General features: G+C 43.7%; 1 protein-coding gene across 1 annotated transcript in view; it reads right to left on the minus strand.

The window, feature by feature from the left end:
- LOC119646503 (semaphorin-2A-like) overlaps nt 1-26,116 on the minus strand; it is a 182,530-nt gene that overhangs the window by 35,666 nt on the left and 120,748 nt on the right. The window contains exons 4-8 of the mRNA XM_038046959.1: nt 21,932-21,983; nt 8,471-8,536; nt 8,231-8,338; nt 7,457-7,594; nt 6,958-7,090 (exon numbers count right to left, since the gene is read on the minus strand). Coding sequence (XP_037902887.1) covers nt 6,958-7,090; nt 7,457-7,594; nt 8,231-8,338; nt 8,471-8,536; nt 21,932-21,983 — 497 coding nt within the window. The remainder of the gene's footprint in view (nt 1-6,957; nt 7,091-7,456; nt 7,595-8,230; nt 8,339-8,470; nt 8,537-21,931; nt 21,984-26,116) is intronic.

Genomic DNA, 26,116 nt, shown 5'->3' on the forward strand with positions numbered 1-26,116 from the left:
GGAATGGGGTTTCCGGCCGAGAAAGGTTCTGGCTGTACATAGATTTAGGGCATGTCATCCTGACACACGGCTCTATTATATGGCGGCAGAATTTTGAGCAAAAAGTACAATAGAACCAAGTTTAATAGGATTCAAAGAACTACGCTTACAGCTACTACCAGGGCGCTGTAGTCCTGCCCGCCACATACTGCCAATGTACTCCTCCATCTCCTCCTCCTAGACTTCCACATTATATACGTTAGTAACGTTAGTAAAGTAAATATATATATAATACCGCGTGGGATCTGAGCATTCCCTACGGACTATGCTTCACGCAAGCTGAACTTCACTAGAAACTATGCTGCGGACTTTCTAATCAGGACAGAGTGGAAGACGGGCAGCCAAACAGCCATTAAGGCTTTGGACTCAGCGACGACATTCTCCAGGCTGATGAGGTAGTGCAGAAGCTCCAGGAGGGGCTCTGCGCTTGGCAACCTTTCGACGTATAGAGTCTGTGTCTTCTCGCACTACTTAGCTGACGTGGAACTCAGATAGCGAAGACTTCCCACCTGTGCCAAGTCAAGGAGGATGCGGCCCGCTTATAACAAAACCCGATCATGAGGGCTCCTATAACAAATGCGTGCAAATGCTTACAAGATTACGGCACTCTGCACGGGGCACTGGCCCATAGGGGATCATGTCGCCAGGCTGGGCATACTTTATAATTTCCATTGTTGAAGCTGCGGAGAAGAGGGGAAATTCTCAGGCACTTCCTTTGCAGTTGCCCAGCTTTAGCTAGAGTCAGGCGATGGACACTGGGTAAACCACTCTTTGGGGAGCTCGGGGAGATTTCCCGCCGCAGGGTGGGAAAACTGCTTTCCTTTGTGAGTACTGCGGACTGACTCTGAAGACCTGACCTGGATGGACTTTGCCTCCTTGCTATCATAACATCAGTCACGGTCTTAGGAGAGAATATCTAATATAATGATGAGAGTATATCTAATATCTAAGCTTATGTTAAATTTAACGAAAAAAAAAGAAATTAAATTTACTATAACTTTGTTAATGATGGTAGCGTTTGCACCATTTTCTACTACCAAGCGCCATGCGACGGCTATGTTAAACTGACATCATAAAATTCTAGCTTTATGAGTGCCTTATATCTGGGTGCACCGTAAGAATCTTTCAAAGGGAGAAAGGGCAACCCGGTAAAGAAATCTGCAGGAAATTATTTAAGGACCTCTGCTTATAGGAGGTTATAAAACCGGAAGGGTTATAGACGTGGCTATTGTAATATGATAACACATAAGCTAGTCATATGCGCAGATTATGGACACTACTCTCTTACCGATGATTATCCATTGGTTATACCATCAACAAGAGGGGCTTCCGGAAATTTAAACATGCGACGGAAAGGCCAGTAGTAACGCGAATGGGCTACTGAAAAACTGCAAGAATGGAGAACGACTTTATCGAGTCATTCTTCTATGGACCTCTATGTCTTCGGAACACTTAAATAATATGATATACTGGGATATAATATTTATAGTTATTGAGCACCAAGATGGCCTTCCAGAGTGGCAGGATGCATTTCATAGCGGCAGATCAACCATTGATGCCATTAAATTGGACACCGGTGGATAATACAGCCTTGGAATTTCCAGTACCAACAAAAATGGTGTAGACCATTGATGAAATGCCGAAACAAATTCAATTTAGCCAATTGGAACCTTATAAGGTAGTCCTTGCCAACGATTGGTACTCCAGGCAGTTGGAAAGCACCTGTAGGGTGTTGAGCTGTACTCACGCGAGACACTTAATGCTGTTAATGTTGCTGAAGTGACAATTGGAAAAAACGGAACCGGTTCTTATCACCAAGCGTCGTAAGACTAACTACGCTCGCAGTAGAATTAAGAATCACATCACCAGCTCTAATCCTGCTATCAAACATTTGAATGTTATGACAGATACACAACTCGAGTGTAATATGGTTGCTACAAAGCGGTAATGATGAGTGCCACTGCGGCAAGGATGATGCTGAACATTGCAGGCAAGATTTAAATTCCGCGCTCTGTTCCGAAATGAACCGTAGGGTTCAATGCAGGAGGACCCGGAGCGGAAACCAGCCTGCTCTTTGTCGATCGAGCCTTCAAGATGTTCTGTGGTGCGTTCTAGGATTATTTTAGCTATTATCTTTGCGACGGCTGGAAGCATGTAGATACACTCAAAACACTCTTAACGATCAACCCCTTCTTCCACTCTTGGTGAAAGGTCTCTGATTCTCAAGATTTTCGTACGAGTGGAAGCAGAAAATCTTCAGTAACTGCAGGTCCAGCAATAAATAACCCTGCAGGGATACCGTCAAGCGCAGCATCTTTACTCTATTTGAGTGCATTGATGACCGAAATAATTGCTCTTCTGCTTGGAGGTATAGTCCATACCCGCATGTTGGTGACTAACTCTTCCATTCACAAGAGGAGCTTGTGGAGAGGAGGAAACTCCCCCGGATGTAATACGGTTAAGGAGCCTGGAGAAGTGTTCTTTCCACCTCTTCAGTTGTTCATCATCGTGGATGAGAAGTCAACCGTTAACGTCCTTCACAGAACCATCGAAATATTTGCGAACGAATGTAAGCTCTTTCGTGATATACTTCTAAAATCATTGTGACCTGCGGCATCTTCCGCTTCCCTGACCACCATAATAGCAAATTCCCTCTTATCACGGCGTACACTACGCTTCAAGGCTCTATAGTCAGCCAGATCTTACGACAAACTTTCGGGACATGTCCAACGACCTGTAGAGTACCCGAGAAAAGATAACTTTTGATAGCGGCCCAATATACCCATCGATATTCTCTGGCGGGCCACTTAGTAGATCTGCCGTTCGATCAGGAAGATAGCTCTCCCAATGTCGAGCAACAATTGGGTCGTACAAGCGATCACTGTTGAACTTAGAGGTGGCAGCTTCCCATCTCTGCGAGAAGTGATGGACGGAACACGCAAGCGAATGTAGGCAACCATCAGATGGTGATCGTTTCTGAGATCAACCTAAGCAGCTTCTTCCTCGAATGGATTTGAAACAGCAACAATGTTGCTGGTCCCCTGTCACTACGATTAGGAAATCATCCCCATACCAAAGATCTCCACTTAATGGAGCACTTCTCATGGGGGTCAAATGTGAATTTTTAATAGCACGGGACTCCGAACACATCCCTTGGGCAGAACCTTGTTTATCGAAGCCCGATGAGTGCACACCGACAGTTTCCTGTTGCACATGTTCCTTAAAGTCCATAGGATAATGTCGGTAGGCAGATCCATGTCTAACATCACGTTCATAACTAAGGACTGATCCACTCAAAAGCCTTGCTGACGGCGATGAATAAACTGAGGACATACTTTTTTGACTCTTCTCAAGGCAGGAAGTAGTAGATCTGTGCCTTCTATAGGCGAAGCATTTGTTAGGAAGAATGTGGTAATCTTCGATTGAGCCAGGCCAGGAAAGAGATCGGCCGGAAGGGGCGGGGGTTTGTTTGGGCTAGATCTGATTCAGTTCCACAAGGTTCAGTCATTGAATGCAAGTGTATATGGTTCCATCCGTGCCAGGAGAAGACCATTTTTCGTGCTTAAAAACGACATAATAAAACTCATCGATGAAGAAAGGTTGCGTAACATGAGGAAATATCTGTGCCGGAGGAAAAACGTCGAAACCGGTGTAGTAATGGTTTTTCAAGAAGTTCGAGCAGTTGGGGCAATTCGTGTCGCCTCAGGCATCTAGGTGGTCCTTATAATCCTGGAGTGGTTTGAGTTGGTTAATCTGTCCCCGAAACTCTTTGGAGGAGTTACTCTCAGAAATGTTCATCTATATGTTCTGTGACAAAGCCTCTTGGCTTTCCTCTCTGCGTGGGTACAGTGGTTTCTTGCCTCGATGAAAGCTAGGCAGGCATAACAAAAGGGTGGACTTCCCCCGAGTTTGGACTTTTCTAGGGGGCCCGCAATAGAAAGGGGATGATTAGACCGGGCCCGAAATTTCACTCTGCAGCCCTGAGGATAGAGAGTTGTCAGCGTTTTTGCATTGAGCCCCTGTCGTTTGACTTAAAAGTAGTGAGTGAGTACTTCTTTGAATGCGGGTTGGGGATCTCTTCCTCTGGTGCGTCCTGGAGCCAGTTTGTCGAGACTGAATTTGTGAGGATATGTCAGCGTCAGAGCCGATAGGGTTCGGTCCAGCTGGGGACTTAAAGCAGGTAGGTTTTCCATTGTTTTCAAGGCAGAAGTTGGAGCTGCTAACATTTTTCGCAAGACAGGGACCTTTAGGGGAATTGGTGAAGTCCCCAATGCAGGCGTTGAGATTCCCAAATTGAAGTACATTTGGTCTGAAATCTAAGAAATTTATTAGTTTATTGAGTTCCGCGGTAAAAACATTCCTGTCAGTGGATGGTGGGAAATAGGCCGAAACCAGTTGGTGTTCAATTCAAATTATCTATAAATTTATTTTTTGGCACACTTTAAATGTTGTGTGTGGCTTATGGTGCGGATCCAACCACCACCTTGATGAAGTACAAGTCGCTGTTGATATTTAGGTTATCTGCAATACTTTTCAAGTTTTCACAGGCCTCTAAAATATATTGGCTTTGTGAGTTGCTTGCTAACTATTTTGAGGTCTTAAAATTTACGATACCATTTTATATCCGGAGACGGTAGAGTAGATAGGGCCTTTGAAAACTGGGGAAGAGCCTGTGGCGTGAGTGGGGCTATTAGGTCAACTCTGTCGCGATTTTTGCTTTTTTCTGACAATTTCATTTCTTCGATATGGGAAAAGATTGTTGGACCACGCAACACATAGCCGACATAGGCTTGAGAGTTTCTCAAATGTTTCCAGGATTGGAGTTCAGGGATGTGCCCATATCTTAATATGGGACCTTAGTCCTTGGAAGAGATGAGAAGGTTTTGCTGGCTTTGCCAACGGCGGTGTTTTCAATGGACGTTAGCTGAACTAATCTCAAATGTTGTTCCCGCATGCGGGCATGCCGGATCCCTAGAGTTGTGTTCAAAGCTTTCGCAAAAGAGACATGACTTCCTTTGGCAGGTCTCCTCATATTTGCCCTCTTTTCCGCATATTAAACATCTTTGATTATTTGACTTTCACTTCACATTTTTGTAGTATGTCTCAGGCGACCAACTTGGAGCATCACTTCGATTTTGGGATCAAGTATTCTGCGGGGATCCGGGTGTTCCCGAAGGCAATGTGTTCTGAAAGCTCCGTTCTGAAAAGGGTCAACTCCACTGTGGCGGAAGATATGTGTTCTGTGCTTCAGTATTCGTCCTGTGTAGACGTGAAACTTTAACTAGCCTGATACATGCAGGGGGATCTCATTCTCCGTGAAGACGAGGCTTTTTTGATATTTCCGAATCCGTACACGAAGTTTTGTGATATGAAGGGTCTTAGAAGAAGCGCTTTGGCTTTAGAGTTCTAGACAAACCCGTTCTCAACACTTTAACCCTTACAAACCCTTTAACCCTTACCCCCTTTTTGACGTCCAAAATGTCTCTTATCTTGAGGCTAGTTAATTTGAAGACTTTGAGCTCGTCCCTGCACATTCTCATGCCAACCTGGAGTGTGACTCTATCTTGGTGGTTTTTCCCTAGAATTTCGAAATCATGAAACATCTTGCCTGGTTGGTGGTTTCCCTCAAAATCTCTTTTCCATTGGGTTTAAAACGTTAAAGTGCAGCACCTCCATTATTAGCAATATGTTGTCACTCTTATTTTTCGGCGATTTCCTCCTCGTTTTCAGTGCTCTTTGGCCTAAACTCCACTGCTATCCAAGAGACATACCAGATCAGTACTGTATTTCTCTTTCAACTTTCTCGGAGGGAAAGTATCTATCTCATTTTTGTAACTTTAACTTTTGGCCTTAGGGATCCTGTCTGCTTCCTACGCATGCAGACGACATACTGATTATCTTATCTTTCTTCCTTTATATCACACACATGATTCTAAGGAATATAAAGCACATAAGCGGCTTCTACCTCGTCTCCATTCAAGGTCTTTGTTTGGTAAAAAGATTCCTAATAAGATGAATTACTCATTTCAGGTAATTTACATGAAAAATATATTTCCTTATCGTCACCGCATGGTACATATGTAGGACTTCCAATTGTGAGGCATTTAAATAAGACTTTTTGCTTCATATTCGCACGAACAATACGGAACTCCATCCAATAAACGGGAAATAAAGGATATATCTTGGCCACATGTGGCTCTAAATATAGCTCCTATCAATTGGAGACATCTCAACTACATACTCGTCAGTAGGTTTTTTCCGCTTTGGTTCCAACTCCTAGAACCTAGGAACCGTACGTAGAATAGAAAATCTCAAAAAAGAAACTCAAGAAATCAAAATAAAAAGATTGTATGAAAGCAGGTTTTCAGTTATAGGACTTAGTCCAACTGCAGCGTGGCAGAGTTTCGATTACGCTCGTTACACACAACCTGCTCACCATGGGAGTCCTGTCCTTGCTAGAAAGTCTACATCAATCGTATGTATAGCAGTGAAAGAAAGATTTTCCTTTCAGAATGAATCACGCAGCGAAACTAACGACACACTAGATAAGAAAATCCTAGTTCTTGGTATTTTCCAAAAGAGATGGTCTGGTGCAGTGATTCTCATATATTGGCACGTTCGTTGCCGAAGTCCTTGGTATGCTATCTTTGCAACGAGGTTTTCAAGCTACAGTCTCGACGAAGGAGGAACATTGTTTCTGATGAAAATTCGAACTCAGGAGATGTGAAAGGAAATTGGATGCAAATGTCCGTTTAAATCGTCGGCCAAGCTTGGCTGATTTCTTTTGCGATCCACAGAGCTCGGAGAGGGGAGGGGGGTTCTCATTATTTGTCATTTAAAGATTTTTATGGCACTCCTTTGACCGTTTATCAATTCATGCAGAGAATAACAATAAATCTAATGAGGAAAAAAACTTACTGTCCAGCCATTTGGAGTCGTATTTAAGAGTCCTTTTAAAATTATGAACTTTCCGTCCGGTCGTGTAGTTATACAAATCAGTCCTGAAAATTCCAGAATCGGCTTTCGTAAATTCTGCATTCGTCCCCGAATACTGAAAAAGATAAAATGAAAAGAATATCGAAAATGTACACAAACAAATCGACCCGAAAAAAAAAAATCGTCGCATCAATAAAAACCCAACAGGATATTCTGTCAAGCAAAACGGGCAATACAAAGGACTTCAGAATGGAAAAATGGCTCGTCTGTCCGTTTGTTAAGCCCTTCCCCGGGCCTACTTGAGGTCAAGACCGACCTAAGCGTGCTTGAATACCCTAACGGATTTTAATGGATGGACAATTCACACTATTCGCCACTATCCTTTCGGCAGCAAGCGAGCTCCAGCTAGAGCCAGCTTCATGGAAAATAGAAACATTTCTACGACCGATATATGTACGCATGTAGATATACGCATACTTACTAAGGCAGGTAGACCATCGGGATTTCCTTTTTCCACATACACGGCCGTCGAGTTGTCCAAAGGATCGTACGGGCATTTGGCGATGGCTGTACCAATTCCGGGCACGAACTCCGTCCTCGGTAAATGTGTTAAGTTTGACTGAAAGCATATAAAGAGGAAAAGGAAACATACAAGGGTGAAATATTTGTCAGTTTTGCACTATTTCTGCTTTCTTTTCGAATTGATGATTGAATAGTACACTCTTGCTGAAAGTGTTGCTTTCGCTTGTGCTTCACTTCCTTTGTAAACAGAATATATATATCAAATATTCGGGACCGTATTTGCTCATCATTGTTCATTCACAGGCGAAGCTACCAGGATATATCTACGCATTGCTGATGTTACTTTCCCTCCGAATAAATCAAAAATTTCTGTGTTGCTGTGCAAGAAATCAGAAAGGAGTTGGGAATAAAAAAGGTCCTTCTTCGGCTATTGTCACTTTCCTAATTTAAAGGGCCCGTTTTCTAGCTACCATATCAGGAAAATTATGTAAATTATCTCGCTTTTATAAAGGTCCCAAAATGAAGACCAACTTATGGTTGTATCTTTTCTGATTTATCTACAGATACTACAAATAAGCAAGAAAAAGCCACCAAAATTCATACCAAATTCTCGGCCTCAACTAACTAAAAAGGTTCAGTCAAGAGTGTATCATTCAAACGGAAGCGAAGTGAAAATTCGCTAACCTAAGTCTATATCAGATATCTATCTTTAGTCACAAAAAGAAAAACTCACATATATAACATGGTCCTTTGGATTGTGTGCATTTGTTCCGCATATATACAAGCGCCGACCACCGTCCATCGGCTGAATAACTCTTATGTGATTTCGGCACTCGAAGGGCTAAACGTGAGAGAAACGGAACCACACTATAACTGTCTTGCCTCCAAGGATTCCTTATTTTTCAAATGCATTCTATCGCCTCTCTTGAAACTCTTGAGAGGAATCAAAATAATGGAAGGATATATCACTTACCACTTTTCCTTTGGATACACATTTATTGATATCCTCATCGGTAGGATCCAATTTTATAACGTCTTTCTGTAGACGATAAAATAAAGAAAAAGGCAAAAATTCATTCAATGTCATTATCGTATCAAGCGGAAAATATATAAATGGATGGATGGCTGGATGGATAGATGGATAGGTGAACAGATATTTAGATAGTTCTTTAAAGAAAGCTTTCAATGGAATATGAAAACTATTGAGTTTTTATTTGCTTGGGGAGTTATGTCAAACATTTGATGCGATCTGTTTGTACAGTTAAAGGAAACGGGTAAACAATTTTCCTTGATTTTATGAGGATATTGGAAAAACATTTTCAAGTTGGAATTAGAGAAAATAAAATTATTTAATAAAAAGATTGGACTCTGTCCTACCTTGGCGATTTGATCAAAACTCAGATACCCTTGACAGCCCTTGCTTATCAGCTTTTTTGTTTTTTTTTTTTGTTCGTACTTGGTGGCGGAAAATCTTAGAAACAAATATTCACCACAGCTCCGACGCACAAATGCCGGAGCTACAGCAGGCGCGCGTCGGACTCGCACCCATTAAAAACCACCCCCAGTCCTTCTAGCCCCATCCCCGCGGGACCACCGTTTAGGTGTTACTTCGCGCGGTAGGTTTTCCCTTAGGCACTCGTCCTTCTTTGCTCCTTCAGCAACCCCTACTGCATTTTCGCGATTGCGGAGTAACCCGTAAACCAGTTCTCCTCGGACCTCAGCATTTCCGCAATTAAGTTTTCCGGGCTCACGCTCTGCCCAACACTTGGCTTAGGCTCCTCCCCTCCATTCCAAATCCTAGGCAGTGAAACATCACATCCTCTGGATTCTCCGGTATGCCACCACATTTAGGACAATTCGGAGAATCATCCCACCCAAAGCGGGGCAGATACTTCCTATAACAACCCCCGTGTCCCATGAGGAACAGGGTAACGTGGTAGTTGGTCTTCCCATGTTTCCGCTCAAACCACACCCTAATGTTGCGAATGAGCCTGTGCGTCCACTGACCCTTCGTAGACTCGTCCCATCTGCGTTGCCAGAGATCATGCAACTCTGACCTTCTCGCACTTCTACGCTGTGCATGCCTCTCCACACGCCTTGCATGGTACAGCGCACTCATTTATTTTGCCTGAATGACGACAGGGCTCATACCTGCCATCATCAATAATTCCTCATCTGATGTGGTTCTAAAGGCACTGCAAACCCTCAGAGGCATCAGCGGGTAAAACGAGTTTACCTGCTTCCCTTTCTGAGAGTTTGCAAGCGCCTCAGGTGACGAGTAAAGCAGGGTAGAACGCACCACTCCGGTTAGAAGCAATCTGCGACAGGTCCACCAATATTCGGCAATATTTCTGAAAGTGCCGCGGCACTGGCTATCTTCTGGCATGCGTATTCTAGATGTTCTTTTAAGCTCAATTAGATATAAATTATCACCCCCAGGTATTTGATAGCCGGCTCCAATACGACCGTATATCCACAGACTTCCGTTTTCGCGTCGGTCAGCCCGGCTCTTTCTAGCCAGGACTTTACCGCTCGTACTATTTTTGTCGTGTAGACCCCCACATCTTCTGGATGTTTTGCTGTAACAACCACAGTTTGGTCATAAGCAAAGCCGACGATCGCAGTTTCCGCTGGGATGGAAAGAGCAAGCGCCTTATTATATATCATATTCCACAACAGGGAACCAAGTACCGATCCCTCTGGTACCCCGGGTGTGACAATGCACTCTTTGGGGTTCCATCCATACCGTACTAGAGAGTCCTCTCTGAGAAGTAGTTTTCCACCAAATTCGGCAAATACCCGGAAACACCTATGTCAGCCAATGCCCCTTTAATTCTATTCCAGTTGGCCGAGTTAAATACGTTTTTGACGTCCAGCGCGAACACGGCACAGCAGCCACCAGAAATCAGTGAGTATTTTGCCAGGTTTAGTACCATCCTAATTGCGTCCATTGTAGAGTGGGCACGTCGGAAAGCAAACTGGCGTTCCGACAAGCCATTGCTGGATTCGACGATGGGTAGAAGTCTGTTGTAAATGCTTCTCTCCATCATCTTCCCTATTGTATCAAGCAGGCAGATAGGACGATATGATGCTGAGTTTCCAGGTTTCGGAAGCAACATCAACTCTTGCTTTTTCCACTGAGCACGGAATACTCCTTCTTTTAGACACGCCTCGAAAGTTTTGGCGAAGTTCGGGCCTAGTCTTCACTGCCAGTTTCAACGTTCGGTTGGGAATGTCATCCAAACCTGGGGTCTTGTATCTCCCGCAGCTCGTCCACAGTTACTGGAGGTATTATGCCCGCATTTAGCTGGACGACCGTTTTCCTTCCCCTAGTTTCGTGGCGAGGGAACAGAGTGGTAACTATCTGTTTCAGGAGACGCGCGCAGGTCACCTAGGGTGATCTCTGCAGTCTTTTATTATCACTCTGTAGACCTCGCCCCAAGGGTTTATGTCGGCATAGTCACACAGCTGTTTGAAGTACTTCTTTTTACTCTTCCGAATGACTTCTTTAGGCGACCACGCAGTTACCTCTGTGCTTCCTTTCGAGCGTCACTACCAGGCTTTCTTCTGAGCCTCTGGCAAAGCCTCCTAACCTGGAAACGTGCGGCTCGCAAGCCTGCGATTTCGTTGTTCCACCAGTAGTTGGGTTGTGTACTGGGAGCATTCGCCTGGGCATAGTAGCATCGAATGCCTCCGTCCCCCATTAGGATTTATCGGGTTTGAGCGTGCCCCCCCCCCCCAAATTTTTCGCAGTCCAGCCGAGGATACGACCCAGCATTCTGCGAGAACTCATTTTCGAGCTCGATCCGTCCTTAATTTCTATGCAGATTGCCTGGTGGTCGGTGTAAGTATAGTTCTCACAGACATACCAAGCGACTCTACTGACTAAAGTGGCACTCACGTATGTCAGGTCCACTAAAGACCCCAGGTCCCTTCCCGGAAAGTGAAAGAGGCCCCAACATTCGCTAGTACCACGTCTAGCACGGTGAATGCTTCGGTGAGAATATGTCCCCTCACATTAGTGATCCAGCTGCCCCATTCAAGAGCCCATGGATTAAAGTCGCTTGCAAGTATGATTGGCCAACGCCCTCTTGGATCAAAACAAGAGCAGCAAGCAGCTACTCATACTAGGCGAGTGTAGAGCATAGCATAGCAGCTGTAGATGTGGCTCTCCGCTCCGCATCTCCGGCATAGCTTCGACCTATCATCGGCACTAGAACATGCCTTCACTATATGATCGCTTGTCATCTTGCGCGATTAAAATTGGTATATCCATCGGGCTTGGAACGCTGCTATTATCGGCTTTGAAAATATACGAGTAAGCGAAAGGCTATGCACTCTGCGTTTGCGAAGCAAATTTAGAAATATAGACCCATAAGTGCAGCAATTATAGAGGTATCACGTTGCTGAGTACCATCCGTAAGATATTCTCCGCTATCTTACTAGGTCGGATAACCCTATATGCCCAGAACACCATTGGCCCATATAAAACAGGCTTCACTCCAGGTAAATCAACAACGGATCAGATTTTCTCTCTGCGGCAACCGATGGAAAACTGTAGGAATATGCACATCAGTTGCACCATCTCTTCATCGACTTTAAGGTCGCCTATGACAGCATAACCAGGGTAAAACTGTACACGCCACGAGAGAATTCGGTATCCTGACGAAGCTGATAAGATTCACTAGGCAGACCTTAAGCAATGTGCGAGGCCAGATAAAAGCAGCAGCATCACCCTCGAAGGTTTTCAACAATAACGTCTGCACCAAAAACCAAAACACCAACAGCGTCAAATGACAGTGGTTTAAGGTAAGTAAACTATAAGGCTAACTAGGGTCGAAAATCACAACCGATAACAGCTATGACGATGAAACCGGCGCACGGTTGTTGGCTACCAACAAAGCTTATTTCAACTTACTAAAACGACAATAATCGTGGTATTCCTCATATATTCCTTGGATACCCGGGCTCTCTGAAGAATTTTTGGCCCCGACATGAAGATCGACGATTTCGTTGTCTCTATAACGATGGAATTTATGAGGAATACCATAACCGTCTAGTTGTGAATAAAATCCGGCTCAACAGGTTGCCGTTTACCGGTTACTTAATTCGTATGGATGAGGATGATTCAGACCGGAAAGTCTATAAGAGCAGCATCCGTGGTAGAAAAGGGGAGAAGGAAGCATGGCAGACCCTACCCCAGATGGAGCAATGGCGTAGATCAGGACGCCAGACAGCCTTCAGGGATATCGAATTGCTGGACCTCAGTGCGTGTTGTCTGCAGTTCCTTATTTAGACAGGCCTAGACCGGATACCGCTTGTTGCGCCGTTGATGATGACGGAAAATTGGGTTTTAATGAAAAGACTTTATTAAAGCAGTGAACCACGAAAGACCGGTATTAAGTTCTTAGGACTTAAGTTCGCCAACTTAAGTGGAGAAAGAAAGTCTCGGAGCTTTGGCAAAGAGCCCGAGAATACAGTGCTGTAAGTTGGTAGGCCAATTCTCCTCAATAGAAATTCTTTTTATCAGTTACAGACACCCTAAATTATTGATCAAATCTTCAAAGCCGAGTCCAGCTAAGGACTCTCGGGAGGAAAGCTTTCCTATCCACTCCACCATGTTCTGAGGATGCGATTAGTCTTCACGGAGTATGTGTGAGTACTGACTTCTGTATGTTTCGAGGGGACTTCTGTGCTGTTAATAGGTCATCGATGTACTTCACTTATCCCTTGGAGGGAAGTCCCTTGATGCATGTTTTCCGGAAACCATTATCGAATACGATGTGTACCCAACTGTTAGCTAATGTAAAGGCTTACCTCTACTAGGATATTGGAATCGCTGTTGTTACTTCCGTGTTGCAGGGGTATCCGGGTGCACGAACGGTGTGCCATCTTCTACGCCCCGACTAACCTCAAAAGTACCGAAGGAGGACCTCAAAGCCAGCATCTATGAATGTAACGTCTCTTCTAACAAGTCGGTGTCATTTCTTTTGGCAATAGCTGTGTGAGCTTGGAATCTTTAGACTAAAAATGAAGATAATTTACAAAGCCCGTAAGTATTCAAGCTTGCTTTTGTCTGCTTCAAACAATCCAACTACAGACGGAATTCATAATCAAATGGTGATGAATCATTCGAATGTAATCACCGCGGCTTCAGGACGCCGAAGCCTAAACAAACCCTTTAATAGAACCCCAGTCACAATAAGTCATTTACACTGAATCATAACCGCATTAGGAGTCGAAACGCAGCCAATTATTCCGAACAACCATAAAAATATCCTAAATAAATGATAAGCATTTTTCAAAGGACCGCATTCCAGGTTATTCCCGGTGTACCGAGACCTACTTCCATTACTTCTAGGCGCAGATATTTAACTATTCAAAAGGGTGCAAGCTAAACCATAAATAGTTAAAAAGCCATTAAAGAGCAGAACAACAATTTGAAAAAGCCTTAACTCAAATTTGTAGTGAGTGTGGTGTGGGTTGGGTAGGCTTGGTAGGTTGGGTAGGTTCCCCATGGCAACGAAACTTGGCGGCAATTTCCCTAGTCATTGTCATTAGAGTCTCAGCATTTTAAATAATTTACATGATCTTCTTCCACATGGAGTAAATTTCCTGCTCCTTGGCGGAAACCGCAACACACACACTGAAAATATGGAGAGTGAATGTATGTGGTATCCTCCCGGTTGCCACTAAAACTCTAATTAATTACTTTGGAAAGTTTTCTCGTCTTATTATTCGGCCTGGCTCTAACCTGGTTGTAACTAAGGAAGGAGTAATATGTCAACCCATTTGCCTGGTTTTGTTTCAAAGAAAACCAGGAACGAAAGTGCCTTGACCTTCATAAATTTTATGGAGAGAGTTCTAAACAAAAAGGCAAAGGAAAATGGCTGCATGAATTTTAGTGAATTTTTGGTTAGTTCTCTTCTTGATTAATGATTCACACATCGCACTGGATTTGATACTTTACTGTTTTGGTTAATTAAATGTTCCCTATTGAAACACGACCTCAGTGTGTAGATGAATTAGGGATCGACATGACTTTACTGATAGTGGGACATGGACTATAAGCCCTTGTTTGTGTCTTTCATTGTACTCAGATCTAACGAGAAGGCGGGGTGGTGGGGGCAAATCCTCCCGGGCCTGGGGTTCTCAGAGGCCCGGAATAGAAAGTTTAACAAAACTAGGTAGGTGTTTTGGTAATATAGTGAGGCATGTATTCACCCTGGCCCCAAATTGTCTCTCTGGTCTCCTGGTTCGTTCGATGCAGAAGGATTCGAGACAAAAATCACATTGTCAAGTGGTGCCAAAGGACCTCAAATTCATTCTATGCGAAGAACCCTCCTTTTCTTCGCACGTAATACCCACTTAGAACTGGTGTAGGTGTTAACTGGCATTAGGAAATAATGTTAATTAAACCGTAACTTGGAGTAGTCATTCCATTTTTGGGCGATTTTCACAATTAAACCTGCAGGGACGTTACCAAAAGATTAGACTGGAAATAGCAATATGAAATCCTAGTGGCTAAACTATGTACTATTATAGTAATATGGATTTAGGGGAGCATACCTAAATACAACTTTGGCAGAATTCGAGAATATTCTTCGGTAGTCTTCGAAGTCGGAGTTAAATTGACTATGAGCAGCAATAATGCAAGGAAGTGTAGTTTATTTATAGCTTCTACGTAGTTATACTTAGTACTGACCAATGACCAATGCAAATGATATGAATCCATACTGAAAAAGAGTCTGTAACTTAAGTATGGAACTGCCATTTGTTAGCACTGGAGAAACCTGGAAACTTCGTACTGCAACTCGTCATCTGCTTCGGATCATTGACCACTTAGATGCTTCTTGAACTTCGAAAACAGATGAAAATCGCTGGGTGCAATGACACGGCTGTAAGGGGGATAAGCACTGCAGGATAGACTGACGTGGAACATAGTTCCTTGAGGTCAACCTATCTCTCTCTCTGAGGATGAGCTGTCTCTCCTCAAGGGCGGAGCTTGGCTTTTCAGGGGGCAAGCCTCTCGTCTACCAAGACCGTTAGTGAGTGGTGCTAGCTACACCCTATACGATGTGACCCTACTATTAACAAAGCGCTACGGAACTAGACTGGGGAGTCGAAAAACACCTCCCCCAATCCAGTGTGTCATGCGAACCGTGCCCATTTGATAGTTTGCTGTCTGGGGTAACTGACTGTATTCGAACGGAGCCGCACTGATATCTATGCGACTCAGTGAGTAAGTTAGACCTTACCGTGCTACTGGGGACTATGCACGGCGGACCTCCTAACCCCCATACTCGTGGGAATCAAATAAGTACCAACAATAAAGAAAAAACGGCAACCAATAAATCGGGGCCTCATACGGCACAAAAACTGGTCAATCAAGAGGAGGCACATCTCCGAAATACTGTAATACTGTGAGCCAGGTGGTTACACCCAAGAAGGGAGAAATTGCGACTTGAAGCAGTGGATTCAAGGTTAACATTGGTTTACTGCGTGGACAACAACCAACAAACGCCATTGCTCAAAAAGCAGGGACTAGCAAAAGCACGTCTGAGATAAATATATCTGTTAAATGGCACCTGCGCTATCTGAAGGAAGATCTGAAGCCAGAAGAGGCCCTTAAGAAGGCTCAGGATAGACCTAAGTCATCTTTACCGGAGCCGAGAAAGCGGGGAGCAGCAGCGATTAGCCCGCATGAAGGGAATACTCCCAAAAAATCCAAACGTGAACCCAAGGGAAGGGGAGGGGGCACCCAGGCAGGTCATGGGTGAAGGCAGGACTCAGAAAGCCCGCCATTAGCAATGCTAGTGCGATCAAAGGAATTGGACTTGCCATACTGCCAAAAATGTTTCCCGAGCAAATACTCATTCGTGAGGAGCAGGGAACCATTGAAGACCAGGTTGTCAAGTAGATGTGCATGGGATGGACTTCGAAACTTATATTGACCGGGATACGCTTTCGTCCACGCCTTATACTGGTGGACTGCGTGACGAAAGACACTGCAGAGTGGATTAGAACCATAGTTCCTAAATTGCCAGGCTGGGAAGGGGCAGAACTGTCAACATGTACTGCGGATGATATACCAGAAACACACATGGTGACAGTTTTTCTCCCAAAACCCGCGACAATAGAAACGGAAGATCTTATAACCCTCCTAATCGTTCAGAATGAGGATCTCCATACGCGACTATGGGGAGTCTTCAGAAGCGAGGTGGGGGAAAGGGTAAACTCCTCTCCTCTCGAAGGTCATAGAGGCGGAAAGGACTGGATGAACCAGGGAAATAAACCTGCTGCCCAGTGCCCAGCAGAAGCTGGACGACCTAGACCTAGGACTCCTAGGGCTCAGGGTGAACAGCGACGTGGAGGAAAGCACCATGTCGGAGGAGAAGGGCGATACTCCGACAGCGAAGAAGAGCTCCAAACAATAACGGAGCCGGACCATACGAAAGCTGCATCTGCGGTAATTGCTATGCAACGCACTTGAGCAACAACTTTGCCCAGTTTCAAGGGGTCGGTGACATCAGGAGCGAACCGGAACTAGAAACAGTGGTGGAAAACCTCAACACGGTCGTCTTTGACGATTATGAGACCAATTTTCTTAAGTCTTTAATGGATGTCCCATGGTGGAACAGGGCCCTGAACAGGAATGATAACAGAGGTACGAAAACTCTTCAACCGGGCAAAACAAGCCGAGGACTGGCAGAGGTACAAAAATGCACTGACTGGGTATAGCAAAGCGGTCAGGGAAGCAAAACGCAACGGCTTCAGGGAATTCTGTGAAGGGATCGAACAGATCACAGAAGCAACCAGGCTTCACAAGGCTGTAGCCAAAGACGGGGCAATATCCTTTGTAAGTTTGAAGAAGGAAGATGGGACATTTACCGAGAATGAGGAGGACAGGGTACACCTGCTTCTCAGAACTCATTTTCCGGGGTCATAGGATTCTTTTCACCCTAAATATTTCAGACCAATTTGCCTAACATCGTTCGTACTCAAAACGGTGGAGAAGGTCATAGGCTACTATACTAGAACTAGCGTGCTAAAGCGTAATCTCTGACATCACTGTCAACATGCTTACCGGGCAGGACGGTCAACTGAACCTGTTTTGTATCAGCCGACAGATGTATTAGGGGATGCCATAGAAACAAAAGGAATAGCACTGTGCGCGTTTTTTGGATATCGAAGGAGCATTCGACAACACATCGGACACAGAGATACAAGGCGCCCTGAGCTGCAAAGGAGTGGGAAACACCCTGGCATTTCGGATGGGCAAAATGCTAGTAAGCAGGCAAATAGAAGTACCTACAGATACAAATTCTATTATCAGGAACACTACTCTAGGCCGTCCACAGAGTGGGGTACTATTGCCGCTGATGTGGAGTATGGTAGTGGATGAACTCCTGGACGCGTTAACAAATACTGGAATACAAGTCCAGGGTTATGCAGACGGCATTGTTTTAATCTGTAGGGGCAAATATGAAGATATCCTATGTGATAGAATTCAAACTAGACCAAGGGTTGCTAGTGCCTGATGCAGGAAGGTTGGACTATGGATCAACCCAGCGAAAACCCCCATAGTACCATTCAATAGGAGGCGTAAGCTTGATTACCTGAGAGCCATAACATTACATGATATGGAGGTGAAACGAGAAACAGAAGTCAAATATTTGGGAATTACGCTAGACCAAAAATTACTCTGGAAGTCACATGCCGGAAACATTTGTCGGAAAGCCACGAGCGCTCTGATGACTTGTAGGTCCATAGCAGGAAAAAAATGGTGTTGCAGCCAGAAGACACTACTTTGGATATATACTGCAAAAGTAAGGCCAATGATTACCTATGGAGCGGTAATTTGGGCAGAAAGAACCGAACTCAGCACACAAGCCAAGCAATTACAACAAACTCCAAAGGCTGGCTTGCGTGAGTATCAGTGGGGCAATGAGGACATGCCCAACGGCATCCCTGGAGGTTCTTCTAGGATTAGCCCCTCTCCATCTGCATATATAGATGTAGGCAAGGAGATCAATATTCAGGATGGCCGGTAGTATGAGTGAGGCGGGGAGCTGCCTAAACCGAAGGAAGATTGATATTCTTTTTAGGCAGTATCCCGAATTACTGATACGAAGGGATAACATCACAACGAGGCTTCACTTCGATAAGAAGTTTGAAACACGTTGGAGTAACAAGGAAAACTGGGAGAGCGTGGCTGCGACATACGGCTTAAACCAACAACTGATTATTTGGTACACTGACGGATCCCCCACATCATTGGGAGCGGGTGCCGGTGTCATTGGTCCAAGGAAAAAGTACTTCCAGCCAATGGGCAGGTACGTTAGCATATTCCAAGCGGAAATATACGCCATAGACAGATGTGCCTCCTTTAACATCCAAAGGAACTACAGAGGGCAGAACATTGCTATTCTCACCAACAGCCAAGCAGCGATCAAGGCACTTAGGTCCAACCAGGTGAACTCTAAACTGGTATGGAAATGCCTTGAGAGACTGAATACACTCGGCTCGTCTAACAATGTCTGGACACTCTGGGTTCCAGGCCATGTTGGGTTGGAAGGCAATGACGCAGCGGACGAACTAGCCAAGAAGGAAGCAGGGACGCCTTTACACGGGCAAGAACCCTTCTGTGGAATCGGAAACGGTTTCATGGCCATGACATTATAAAATGAAGAGGAACGGTTGAGGGAACTATATTGGGTGGGCCTACCAGGGATGGAGCAGTCCAGGGTGCTTATTGAGGGATAAGAACCCATGCGCACAATAGATTGCTTAAAGCTCATCAAAAAAAATCTCCGAATCATAGTAGTAATTCTCACTGTTCACTGTCGGTTAACTAGGGATATCTACAGACACTGCCTGCAGGTTCTGTGTGGACTGTGATGAAACCTCTATACACGTTCTGGGACAGTGTCCGGCACTTGTGCCAGAAAGATGGAGGCATCTGGGGGAGACTTAATACCAAATGCAAAATTGAAAGATCTGGAAGTAGGGAATATACTAAAGTTCCTAACGGTAATGGGCTTGCTTGAGATACTATGATTAATAGATACACTATAAACAGCAAAAGGGGCACAATAGTTATTTAAGAACGCGATGCGACTTTCCTTAACAGAATAATAGTAATATATATTCTGTGTAACACATATAGGCTGAGGGTGGTCTACAGAAGGGTAGACCTAAGGGAATGTTGTGTCGTAAAGACCGTCTCTGGTGTTGCGACATGCATCATTTCGGAAATGATGCTGGTTGGCGTCCTGCTAGACGATATGAAAACCATGAAGTCCATCTCTTCTTTATGGCGCGAGAAAAATGCCGAAATGGAAAGTTTTGCAAGTAGATAGCAATGGCGATGAGACCATTCAAGGAGGGGTCGTTGGATATACAGGCATCGGGGGTGACTGAAGAGAAAGCATGCGGAGATCAATTATTTTTGCTTTAGAGTTGTATTATAATAACAAAATGGGTTTGACGATGATTAAAAGTGGCCGAAGAAGATCAATAAGGGGAGAGCCATCCCGAAAACCTAAAAAGATGACGAAATAGACCGTGAAGTTCCGACTGTAAATACTGAAGCTCCATAAAAGAGCTCCGTCGACACATGCTTCCATGTCTAGCCAGGCTAGGCAATGTGAATCATCCTCCAATAGAATGGCCTGAAGATGCCAAGACAGTGTTGGAACCTCACAATATATCTGAGGCAAGAGGAACATAGATCGAAGGCACGATTCGTCGTGAATCCTCCCTTTTGATCATGGCCCTCGTGTGCTGAATTTTATGGCTCTATGCGTACGGTCGAGCCAATATTTTTTTCTATTTTCACTTTCCACTTTAGCTCGCGTCATGTTTTTTCAGTAGGCTCGCGCAAATCCAGCTGTTTGAGGAATTTCCAGGATCCGGTATGTACCCACGCATCGGACAGGGCACGTGAATTTTTGTGCAATGGCACGTGATGGATCGAATTGCTTGAAGGACCGGCCACTTTCCCGTACCAACTAGCTAGAGGCTTGGTTGATTTTTATCTAGGCAAGGCCAAAATACAAACTTGACAAATCTAACAAAGGCTACGTTTGTCCACTACGTAATTTTCCAAAAGCGATATTAAAGATGATTTAACTCCTGTTGACTCCTGTAAGGAGCATAGGACATCCGCACATTCCTAGTTTTTAGAAAGCACGTGTTTGAGTTACATTACCGTTGCATCACATGCTGGGCAGGTAATAAGTTCGCCGCAGCAGAACAGCGCAAAAGCGAACCCAGGTATCCATGACGAACCGGGATTAGAGTCATTAGCAAAGAGATCAAGGGGTTGACGTTCAACCAACTCAATCATTGCACTGTCACACGCCAGCATAGTTGCCTTCCTTGTTCAATAGTTGCATTATTAGGTCCGGGCATATACCGATGTAGAATGTGGCATAAGTTAAGCAGTTCCCATAGGTAAGACAATTAAGGAAACTTCATATGATTTCTGTGTTACTGCAGGATAAGCATTCTCGATGATAAAAGTGATTTTAGGATACCATATAGTGCGGCCCACTTTGTTCCTCCGTCCTTAATCGCCACTTACGAAAAATAGCTCTCATTTTGGCAATAATTCTCATCCCCAAGGGGACATTTTCTCATAATACCAATTCTGAGCACGTGAACAACTTTCAGACAATGAAAAACATGAGTCAAGGAATGATCCCAAAAAAACACAAAAGGAGCGAATAAAAAAAACTGTCTGTCTATATCCATATATATCGCGAGGACGAAGTAAAAAAACTTTTTCAATAAACTGAACTGTAAGACAACGATAACCGGAGACACCCTCAAGACGGGAGCGACACAATAAAAAACTTGGCCAACCCTCCGCGACACGGACGGCATTGCATGTGTCAATTGTTTGAGCCCGTGTGGCTTGGGGGTTGCAGCTTAACACGTTCGAATTCTTTTCTTTATAAAAATTTTTTTTTCCGCATGCCCGAAGCGACTTCGTCGTTTTCAATTTTTTTTCTCCATTCCTATTTTCCAAACTCCCAATGCCGTCTGCCAGTTGGAGAATTTATTTCAATTTCGATTCGTCTTCGAGTTAACGGAAACTTTTCGTGTACACTCTTCTTCGTCTTTGAGAAAAGTCCACAAACGAGATTCTAAGTCTCTAAAATGCACAAGATATTTGCTAGATAGATACGATTCCCGACAAAGTTTCCATCTTTCTTTTGATGACATTAAGGCTATGTTTAACCTCTCCTCTACTTACCTGTCTGGGAGATGGAGAGGTTAAGGGAACCGTGGGAATAGCACAAGGAGGGCTGGCTTTCTGGACAGGAAGGGGATGACAGTCAAATTCCCAGTATCATTGGAAAAGTTGGGAAATCAAATAGAAAAGTAAGGGATGATGAAGGAAAACTTTTAGCAACGCAACACTTACCTCACAGACAGATTGGCTAATATTTTGAAGATTAAGTCGATACACTCGATCCCTGAAAATTTTCAAAAAGAAAATATTTGAGTTTTCCATATGCAGACATATTTCTGGTGTGTATAAAAATAATAGAGACAATATCGTGTTTATTAAATGGAAAAGATTAAAGACAATTCGAGGGGGTTGACAGTTCAAAAATGAGACAGATAAGATACATATTTGTCCCAGGCCCTGAATCCTTCCAAATATAGCCAAATGAGCAATTTTACAGTGAATCGCAACTCACTTAATTATAATCTTACATTTAACGAATTTACGCCCCATCAAGTCTCCAATTACTAACGGAACACCTCACAGATTTGTTGGGAAATTATCATTTAAGCTTCTGCTTTGATTTCCATGCAAATTTATCTTGTTTATTCTCCAGAAGAAAAATAAACATCCTTCATTATATTTAAGTTAAAGTTCTCCAGTTTCTCGCACCTGACGAGAAAGACTTAAAGGACTCGTTCCCTGCTTAAGCCTGCTTCCATGTCGGTACCAGTCACGCTGTTTAAGGCGACGCCATCAACGACGACAGTGGAGGATCTTAAATGGAGCAAAGACATTCATTCATTCAATTTGTGTGTGCAATTACCAAGACTGTTTGCTGGATAAATATTTCAACAGAACAACTACTTATCCATCCGACGAGTGGGTCACTGAATATTAAAACCGGCACCGGGAACAGCTCTAAGAAGTGGAATCGTAGAAATAGTAGAACTGATTTATTTATTTATTTGCAAGGACACTATGCTTTGAGAGCTTTCTGATGGAGTGGAGCTATCGGGGATAAGTGAAAGATATACACGATATAACTCTCGAGGACTGAGAATGAATTTGAAATTAGTGTGCATTTGAGCAAGATATCTGTCAGGACAACCTCGATAAGATTAAAGGGGAATGATAAAGAGCAAGTTCGGTGTTTGTTTTGCCAGAGGCAAGGAGACGATCATTAGTTTAATGGATTTTGAAGTTTAGACCGAGAATTCGAGGGGTTCAATCTGCGGAAACATATCCTTGGGAATCTGAACTGTCGATTCCAGAAGGACGATACCTTTAAAGATAAAGCATGGCATTCGCAGTTATAATTTGAAGGCTAATATGCGGGACTAAGTTCACATTTTCCGCGAAAACAGCATTTTATCACTCAGGATAAAAGAATTTCATCCTTTCAGTTCTGATGTTGATGATGATAATGACAGAGGACTTTGTGCAGATTTGACAGATCTCCCATCAGGCCAAGGAAATATTCTGAGCGATAGGAAGGACACCCACAGCAATAAACCAATATGATCGAAGAGAATAGGTGGAAACTTACAGGCATACCAATACCTTTTTCGAGTGGGCAAGCAGACACCCAGGCATCGGTATACTACAATCGTAGTAACACGGTGATGGACAGCTTGGCGACCATGGCATCCAATGCTATAATAAAAGCAAATTAGAAAAGATGTTTAAACTGAATACCCTCACTACCTAGCACAGTCTCAACAAAAGCTCAAAAGGGTACACTCAGAGGAGAACGGTGTTGTCAAAAGTCGTAATGACACCAATTGCATCCAAGGCCAAGGTGTTCCTCAAACGCCCCAAAATGGGTTAAAACAAGAATGGTGATGACTGTGAAGAAAAAGGCTGCTAAATAGATGTACGACCTAGAAGAGTCATCTTTCATTTTCCTTGGTGCCAAAATTGTTGAACTGTTGGAAATTATTAGGGAAATAAAACCTATACCAAGCAATCAAGCATATGATGAGAGTCATTAGGGTCCTGTACAATAAATCGCTGGAAGATGCAAAAAGAAAAACTGAACTAAAGCCCTCAAATTTTTCGTTCGACGGTAACGCAGTCAACGCATGTAGCACTCATCCGGGGAAACAGGAGGAAAAGAAGGAGAGGAACTAGGAACGATATATCGCTCACTTTGAGGAAAGGGCATAAAGCCTCGACAGGTTGGAAACAGTGCCCAAATCTCATTGAAGAGGTGCTTCAAGCATTTCTTATAAGGATATCTCATCATCAAGGGCGCAACAACCAGTATCTGGTCTAGGCCGACCTTAATAAGGAACTCCAGACATTATTCAATATTCCTAAAAGCTGCCTGGCATACTGGCCTACGCCATCGTTTCATCTCAGCAAGAGTTTGCCCCCTCTAGATAGATATTACCCTTCTAGATTTTTCGGGCTGGATCATCCTCATCCATATAGATTAAGTGACCCGCCCACCGTAACCTATTGAGTCGGATTTTCTTTACACTTTTTCCAGTGTCCGGTTCAAGCGGACCTATGATAGAGCGGACTTCAGCACCAAAAATCAACCAACCAACAACATCAAACCGCACTGGTCAAATGGGAAGAATAAAGATAGGGGACTACAACTTAGAGACCGTTGATACTCTCTCCTATCTAGGGTCGAAAATCACAACCGATATCAGCTACGATGACGAAATCCGCGTTGGTTGTTGGCAGCCAGCAAAGCCTATTTCAGCTTACAAAAACTGTTCCGCTCAAAACGTCTCACCATAGGGTCAAAGCTCTTACTATACAAGACAATGATCTTGCCAGTCCTCATGTATTCCTGGGAAACTTAGGTTCTTAGCGAGAATAATTCCGAAAATGTGGCTGCGTTCTATAGATGAATCCTCCCAAGAATTGTTGGCTTCCTACATGAGGATGGTCGATTCGGTAGCCTACATAACGACGAAATCTATGAGCGATACCATGACCGTTGTTGATAACATCTGGCTCAATCAGACGATCCAGCCCGGAAAGCCTATAAGGGTAATATCTATGGTAGAAAAAGAAGACGAAGCAGACCCTGTCTGAGATGGAGCGTTTAACCAATAGTGGTTGATGAAATAGAACAATAAACTTCTAGTGGTCGCATAGTATTCATTCGAAATAATAGTTAGGGATTTTCGACTGGTGAAATCCGACCGGAAAGTCTGTTTGAAAATAACTGACGTTGGAAAAATCCAGACTAACTTGCTTTTTGGGGATATGTGATGGTGAAGTTAAGGGTGGTGATTGACAGATTACCATTGACTTTAAAATACAGGTCAGTTACGTTTACATTTCCAGGAGACGAAATATTTTGGGAAAGTAGCGAAGGCTATTTTCGTAGCTCCTAGTATGTATCTATGGGTAGATTTTTATTGGGTCGTTTTTCTACTCTCCCGCTGCTGTAAGACAATAAGAGACTCTGTGAGTATCCTATATTCCATGAAAGAAAGAGTGGACAGGAGACATATCGTATAGTTATGGTCGTATAGTTACCCCGGGAGACATCAGGTAATAAAGTTTCGATAATTCTTTTCTGAAGTACCTGAATGTACTTCCGATGATTCAATACACGACAGTCTTGAGGAAATTAAATTTGGTGAGTCTGGATCCAGTGCATGGCATACCTGAAGCCAGCTATTGTTAGTGACGCTGGGCGGATGTTTCGAATAAGGAGTAGTATGTTGAGGATAATGTAGCTATGGTCACTGAATCCAAGAATGGTTTATAAGGATACGGACAGGATTTTTTGATGAATTGAAGCAGACCTAAAATGGATTAGTTGGACGGTGTTTGAGTGGCCGGGGTACTTTGATTGCCGCTGCGACGAAGCGTTGGATGAAGCATAAGTGTGAACGTGGCCACGAATTTAGTGTATGAGAGAAAGTAAGATTCGAAAGGGGAGTATAAAGGAAGAATCTCGCTTGGTTCTTCAAGGAAAAGTCCTTCATCAGAGAGTAGCTCACCTCATTTTAGAGAGGATTAAGAGGTTGGAATCTCATGATTTCTCAACCAAGAAGTCCCTTCTAACACATTTTAAAATCCAATTTATCAGCAGCAACTATCTTAGAAATTCGGAGTGTTCACTCTTCGTGGAGATCTTTTAAATTGATTGGGGCTTCCATGAGTTCTTGTAGTTATTCGAGTTCTCAATGTACCGCTGACTGCAATAGGGACAATCTGCAAACTTTTGTTCTTCAGATCACAATGTTATCTGCCTCCCTTAAGATGTGTGTAAAGATTGCTGCCTCTTGGACAATAATAGTTGCTACTGGACGGTATGGTATAGATCAGATTTTCAAATTGAAAAAGGTCAGCATTTAAGTGGTCCTATCAGTCCCTTTGTGCCCAGAGACGCAAAAAGCTCTCATC

The sequence above is a fragment of the Hermetia illucens genome, chromosome 1, assembly GCF_905115235.1.
Source record: "Hermetia illucens chromosome 1, iHerIll2.2.curated.20191125, whole genome shotgun sequence".
NCBI lineage: Eukaryota > Metazoa > Arthropoda > Insecta > Diptera > Stratiomyidae > Hermetia > Hermetia illucens.